This window comes from Gossypium raimondii, chromosome 3 (genome assembly GCF_025698545.1).
Source record: "Gossypium raimondii isolate GPD5lz chromosome 3, ASM2569854v1, whole genome shotgun sequence".
Classification (NCBI taxonomy): domain Eukaryota; kingdom Viridiplantae; phylum Streptophyta; class Magnoliopsida; order Malvales; family Malvaceae; genus Gossypium; species Gossypium raimondii.
In genome coordinates this window covers 39,951,443-39,958,272 of record NC_068567.1, presented here as the reverse complement: position 1 = coordinate 39,958,272, position 6,830 = coordinate 39,951,443, and the positions used below count along the sequence as shown (strand labels likewise).

Sequence of the window (6,830 nt, the reverse complement as noted above, 5' to 3'; positions counted from 1 at the left end):
AATAAGTATATTGAGATCAACAATTCTATACCAAGTCATATATTCAGCACCAACAGTTAGTTCGGAAATATTTTATTTTCTTGTAAATTCAAGTCCAAAGATAATCCATAAGTGTATTAAAATGAGAAGAAAAGTCCATATATGCTTCCAAATCATATGATCCAATAAAGCCGATAATGGAGGGTTTTCAGCACTTGGGGTTGGTTCCTGACAGCCAAAGGAATGTCGGCAAATTGTGCAAGTTTCTTAATGGCCAAATCATTTCTGGCTAAGTAGCCCCACATGGAGACTAGAATTAAAGAGATAAAACCGAAGTAGCAAAGTATAAATATTGAACTTCTTTAATTACTCGTATAATTTCGTTCATCTATCATCTAGCTTACTACAAATGGATCGAGGTAAAACAAGCCTGGATAAACCCATACAAGGCATGAAGCAATTATGTATGGACGCCGCCTTTTTTGTCAACCATCTCTGCCTATACTGCTCTTCAGTTTCACAACCGAAATTTGTCTAGAAGCCGCTGATTAACTATGGTATAGATTCTAAATCAATCTTCTGCGTTGACGGCTTTTGCTACAGAAAAGTGGTCGATCCAAAACCGACCCCAATCAAATGAAATCATTCGGTTTTCCAATTTTAATGCTCAGCTCACCTAAATATGCAGTTATTGCATTTTCTGCCAGCCCTTGAAACTCCTGAAATCAGGAATAAGCATCAAGACAAATACTGAAACAGTATCTAAGATGTCAGGAGGAGAAATTATAGCAGATAACAAGTCGCGGCCAAACCGATTGATGATATCAATTGGAACAAATTTAAAGTCTATACTCCAGATTGTTTACCTCTTGTTTTATTTTATCCCCAATCTAATTTCTTTCACCAATCTCACTTAGACTCCACTATCTCAAACAGCCACTGACAATTGTTCCAAGTGACCAAAGAAAAATGAAAAATCTAGGAGTCACTATTTGCATTTTTTTACATTCACAATCCATTGTGAAATGGAGCACTGAGTCCTGGAAACAATTAAGAACCAACACGGTCTATGCAAGTTTGCCTATAAGAGACGTGCTGTAAAACTTGAAAGCTAGATGGGGAAGGGCACTCAAACTCATTTTTATCACTTTACATACCTAATTTTATTTACTTTATTCTGGCTTTTTAGTTTCCCAATCCAAACTCCAATGGCTCCGTGACACAAGTCAGTATCTGTTGCACAAATTTACCCAGCTAAAACCACTTATGACTGAAACAAGCAACTCCTGGACACTCGGTCAACTGGTTCCAGCTGTAGCCAAATACTCGGGACATATTTCTAGACAAATACCGCAACATATAACTAAAATCGTAGATGATAGAACCATGAGTTCATATAATAAAATTATCAGTTAACTTACTTGTGGTCAAGATGTGCCAAAACATCCCCACCAGGGAAAGCTGATTTTGTAGCCTCAATTGCAACTTTTATCGATTGTCTCCATGTCCCACCAATACAATCAGTATTTCCGTTTTCTTTTGACTGACTTGGATCTTCCATTGGCAAAGAATATCCTGAAAGCAGGTGGCCCACCCAAACACCTTCTTTCCTGCAGTTAGTAGTTTACAAAAAAAGAAAGTTTATTATTCTTTTCCTAGAAACAGGAGAACAAAAAGCTTAAAAAGGCATGTCAATAAGTTTGGAATAACAGGAGATAACAGGAAGAAATTTCAAGATTTGGAGGTGCATGGCCAATGTAGAAAAAAGCTAACGGTAACAATTACTTACATGACTATATCCATATGCCGAGGTGCGTAGTGTCCACCACCAATTCCGAGAAGCACTTTGTTTCTTTCATCCTCCCTTGAGTGTCATGAATTTATAAAACACCAGGTTATATTATCATGAATACAAAAAGAAGGGTTGTTTACATTGCAAATGCATGGGGATTGGGGATCTCAAAACATGGAGGGTTAAAAATACCATAAAATATTGTACTGAATTAACAGTTTCACATGTACCACTACCATTTCTATATTCTATAGTTAACGGTGGTGATATCAATTGTTTTCTGTTTATCATATGCATTTGCACGTAATTCAAGTGATTGGGATTTGATTAGTAAAATAGTCTAGAAAATGCATTGGATCATTTGAATCTACCTATGTGATTTAATATGTAAGCAACTAATTTAGGTTTCATTTTCATTTCTTTTGACAGCAAGTAATTCTTCCTCTTAAATAACTAATCCCCAAGCAAGATGACTGAATTCGCTTTCCTGAAATGGACAAGTGGGGGACAATTTTTGCTGATTTCTGCCTTATTTTCTGATGGGAACTTGGTCGGCCAATGCTGTCGGTTTTGGCAGCTATTATACTTCCTACATGGCTCCAGGTTTCTTTTTATATATTTTTATTTTATTTGTTCAAGTCAGAAAGTAATCTGAATAGTGAATAAGTATATTGAGATCAACAATTCTATACCAAGTCATATATTCAGCACCAACAGTTAGTTCGGAAATATTTTATTTTCTTGTAAATTCAAGTCCAAAGATAATCCATAAGTGTATTAAAATGAGAAGAAAAGTCCATATATGCTTCCAAATCATATGATCCAATAAAGCCGATAATGGAGGGTTTTCAGCACTTGGGGTTGGTTCCTGACAGCCAAAGGAATGTCGGCAAATTGTGCAAGTTTCTTAATGGCCAAATCATTTCTGGCTAAGTAGCCCCACATGGAGACTAGAATTAAAGAGATAAAACCGAAGTAGCAAAGTATAAATATTGAACTTCTTTAATTACTCGTATAATTTCGTTCATCTATCATCTAGCTTACTACAAATGGATCGAGGTAAAACAAGCCTGGATAAACCCATACAAGGCATGAAGCAATTATGTATGGACGCCGCCTTTTTTGTCAACCATCTCTGCCTATACTGCTCTTCAGTTTCACAACCGAAATTTGTCTAGAAGCCGCTGATTAACTATGGTATAGATTCTAAATCAATCTTCTGCGTTGACGGCTTTTGCTACAGAAAAGTGGTCGATCCAAAAACCGACCCCAATCAAATGAAATCATTCGGTTTTCCAATTTTAATGCTCAGCTCACCTAAATATGCAGTTATTGCATTTTTCTGCCAGCCCTTGAAACTCCTGAAATCAGGAATAAGCATCAAGACAAATACTGAAACAGTATCTAAGATGTCAGGAGGAGAAATTATAGCAGATAACAAGTCGCGGCCAAACCGATTGATGATATCAATTGGAACAAATTTAAAGTCTATACTCCAGATTGTTTACCTCTTGTTTTATTTTATCCCCAATCTAATTTCTTTCACCAATCTCACTTAGACTCCACTATCTCAAACAGCCACTGACAATTGTTCCAAGTGACCAAAGAAAAATGAAAAATCTAGGAGTCACTATTTGCATTTTTTTACATTCACAATCCATTGTGAAATGGAGCACTGAGTCCTGGAAACAATTAAGAACCAACACGGTCTATGCAAGTTTGCCTATAAGAGACGTGCTGTAAAACTTGAAAGCTAGATGGGGAAGGGCACTCAAACTCATTTTTATCACTTTACATACCTAATTTTATTTACTTTATTCTGGCTTTTTAGTTTCCCAATCCAAACTCCAATGGCTCCGTGACACAAGTCAGTATCTGTTGCACAAATTTACCCAGCTAAAACCACTTATGACTGAAACAAGCAACTCCTGGACACTCGGTCAACTGGTTCCAGCTGTAGCCAAATACTCGGGACATATTTCTAGACAAATACCGCAACATATAACTAAAATCGTAGATGATAGAACCATGAGTTCATATAATAAAATTATCAGTTAACTTACTTGTGGTCAAGATGTGCCAAAACATCCCCACCAGGGAAAGCTGATTTTGTAGCCTCAATTGCAACTTTTATCGATTGTCTCCATGTCCCACCAATACAATCAGTATTTCCGTTTTCTTTTGACTGACTTGGATCTTCCATTGGCAAAGAATATCCTGAAAGCAGGTGGCCCACCCAAACACCTTCTTTCCTGCAGTTAGTAGTTTACAAAAAAAGAAAGTTTATTATTCTTTTCCTAGAAACAGGAGAACAAAAAGCTTAAAAAGGCATGTCAATAAGTTTGGAATAACAGGAGATAACAGGAAGAAATTTCAAGATTTGGAGGTGCATGGCCAATGTAGAAAAAAGCTAACGGTAACAATTACTTACATGACTATATCCATATGCCGAGGTGCGTAGTGTCCACCACCAATTCCGAGAAGCACTTTGTTTCTTTCATCCTCCCTTGAGTGTCATGAATTTATAAAACACCAGGTTATATTATCATGAATGAGAAACTCTTTGTTTCCAAAAACCAAACAAAAGAAGGAATAACAGAAAATAAATCAAAATTAAGTGCTTGATTACCAATAAGAATACCAGGATAGAAATCTCCAAAGATAATTGAGTTTAATAAAAACATATACAGTAAAGGAACAGCAAGAAAAGCTTAATGACTTTTATGTCAGTTATTAGGTCAGTACCTGCCCCAGTTTCCGACTGCAGCACCACCTCCGAGCCCAAGTCCTTCCCAAACTAACTTTAAGCACAAACAGAAAAAGTTAGGGAATGAAGTCTTCACTTCCAATAATCTATCTAATCTCCTTAGTGCCACAAATTAGGTTCACGTTGAAAGTAGCAAAAGTTTATCCATGTTCAACCATCAAGTTTTTTGTATCATCTTAGTTGGGATGTTAAAAATAAAACTGAACACGAATAACAACAACAATAGAGGAAAGAAAACAAATGGGCTGTGCTAATGAAAATTTATTGAAAGAAAAAATATGATAAACGTATACTCAACTAGAGCAATGACTTTGGCAGCATCTTGCCTCTTCCAGTACTCATCAGTGCTGCCTAAAACAACAAAAAGAAAGCATATTAAGCACAGAGAAAAAGGAAAATAATTAAATTCTAGGAACACCAGCAGAAATCCATATGACACAAAGCTAAGTACTAATTGCTATCAGCACCAAGCAGACAAAAAATTGTGTCACAGAATTAAACGGCATAAAAACTCTTCCAGATGCAATCAAGTAACCATGGAAACTACTGTGTTCTTCATTCTGGTAGCAATTTATTTAAAAGCAAAATAGTCACATGGTAAGCATAACGCAAATGATGACCTAAAACTCGATTACTAAGCATAACGCAAATGATGACCTAAAACTCGATCACTGACTATGAATAAAAATGAAATGCATGATTGATAATATCAGTTGAGGGGAAAGTTCACCTCAATGAAGTAGTACATAAAGGAAAAATGAATAAAATCCATATCCATATATCAATTTAACAGCTCAATTTGTGTAAATGTATAGGTATACTAGCCACATAATTTATCCCTAAACAACAATCCAAACTGAATTGTCAAAGATTCACCATATTAACCGCCTTAAGGAAACCTCAAATTGCTAATCACATAAAGATTTTTATCCCAACTTTGTAAAACGAAATGCAACATCCATCCCGTCCCATGTCAACCAAGATAGTAGCTTTTCCATTTATTTATTCACTATTGATTTTTGTTTCCAAATTAAATTTCCTACAAGAAATTATTTAACAGCAGTGGATTACCAATCTCAAGGAACATAGTTGGTTTGATTGTTATAGGTCCATGATGTGTACCCTCCAAAGTTATCTACAACCAAATTTAAAAATAATATTAGTAAGAGAGAAAGGGAAAAAATTGTACTAGAAATAATCATTAATTAAAATGACCTCAAATTCAGGAACCAAATTATGAGACTGGGCAAGTTTCTTCAAAAGCCTAAGCCAGGGCCCTATCCTAGGGTCAGGCGGCGCAGCCCAGCCAGGCCTTCCACCCTGTGGCGGAACATCTCCTTCGCGCAAATGAGGCACCCCTGCCTTTCAAATAATCAGAAAGTAACAAATATTTGATTTAATCTGAAGAATTTTTTTTAGAAAAATAAAGGATACCGATTGGGTGAACGGTGAGAGCAGGGCGGTTGGAAACAGCGGTGTGTTTGCTGAAGAAAATAACCTCATCGACAGCCTCGCCGGTGGCTTCCTCCCAACGGCGGTCCAAATCGTCCTCTTCGACAATGCCTTTGTCGTGTTGAAGAAATCGCACATTTTTATTAGCAAAACTTTTGATTCCCTAAAGAAAGAAATGAATAAAAATTAAAAGAATCGTAGAGATTAAGATGTGTAATGTCGATGGAAGTAAATTAATAAAGGACCTGTTGCAATAAAGAGGGAGCAGGGACGGGGAGCCAACCGGGCATGGCCAAGAGGGCGTAGGCCGGATTGATTGAGGCTGGATCGCTGGTTGTAGCTACTACTATCGTCACCATTTCTGCTTTTCTTTTGCGTCGAAATTATGTCTGATTGAAAAAAAAATTTTATGGTATTTAAAGTGCTGAAATTCCGTGTTCTATTTTCTGGCTAGCCCACAGGTTTCGCCCAAGCCTACGGGTTTTGACGAGACAGGCACGCGTGAATGTATTTCTTAGCGGGACTGAACCCATCATACGGCGTCTCAAGCTTTCAAGCATACAGTTGCCGTTCTGTTTTTTTTCTTTCTTAATTCCACGTTTGAGCTAAATTATCTCTTTTTATTTTTTTTCAGTTTGATCCTTATAATTTATTTTTATTATCAACTTTACCCTTATACTTTCATCTCCTTAATCCCCGTTACCCTAGCCCAAATTTCCATTAAAAATTAAAGCAACCAATGACACACTGCCATGTGTCAAGAAAAGGAAAAATACTTAAAATGTTTTAAAATATAAAAAATCCAAAAACCATAAAAATTCGAAAAAAGTCCCAAAAATA

At 36.4% G+C, this 6,830-nt stretch overlaps 1 protein-coding gene across 8 annotated transcripts; it reads right to left on the bottom strand.

Annotated features, from left to right (window-relative positions):
* Window positions 1-315: 315 nt before the first annotated feature.
* Window positions 316-6,565, bottom strand: LOC105794264 (D-aminoacyl-tRNA deacylase). 8 transcript variants are annotated; one of them, XM_052628347.1, is made up of 9 exons: window positions 6,236-6,564; window positions 5,973-6,153; window positions 5,754-5,896; window positions 5,610-5,673; window positions 4,837-4,889; window positions 4,517-4,572; window positions 4,203-4,277; window positions 1,401-1,589; window positions 316-698 (listed from the first exon to the last, which is right to left on the bottom strand). In XM_052628347.1, the coding sequence occupies exons 1-9, from the start codon at window positions 6,347-6,349 to the stop codon at window positions 668-670; spliced, it is 906 nt and encodes a 301-aa protein (XP_052484307.1). In that variant the 5' UTR covers window positions 6,350-6,564; the 3' UTR covers window positions 316-667. The 8 variants fall into 8 exon arrangements, with proteins under 8 accessions (XP_052484307.1, XP_052484306.1, XP_052484301.1 ...); XM_052628346.1 differs by lacking the exon at window positions 1,401-1,589 and adding an exon at window positions 3,835-4,023 and having other exon boundaries at window positions 6,236-6,563; XM_052628341.1 differs by lacking the exon at window positions 316-698 and adding an exon at window positions 721-1,318 and having other exon boundaries at window positions 6,236-6,565.
* Window positions 6,566-6,830: the final 265 nt, after the last annotated feature.

Excerpts from the sequence above, each read along its gene's own strand:
- LOC105794264 (XM_012623351.2), bottom strand. The coding sequence starts at position 6,349 with ATGGTGACGATAGTAGTAGCTACAACCAGCGATCCAGCCTCAATCAAT. Across the intron at positions 5,897-5,972 it reads TCTCACCGTTCACCCAATCG|GGGTGCCTCATTTGCGCGAA; the intron begins GTATCCTTTATT and ends TTTGAAAGGCAG. Across the intron at positions 3,133-3,834 it reads TTGGCACATCTTGACCACAA|GAGTTTCAAGGGCTGGCAGA; the intron begins GTAAGTTAACTG and ends TCCTGATTTCAG.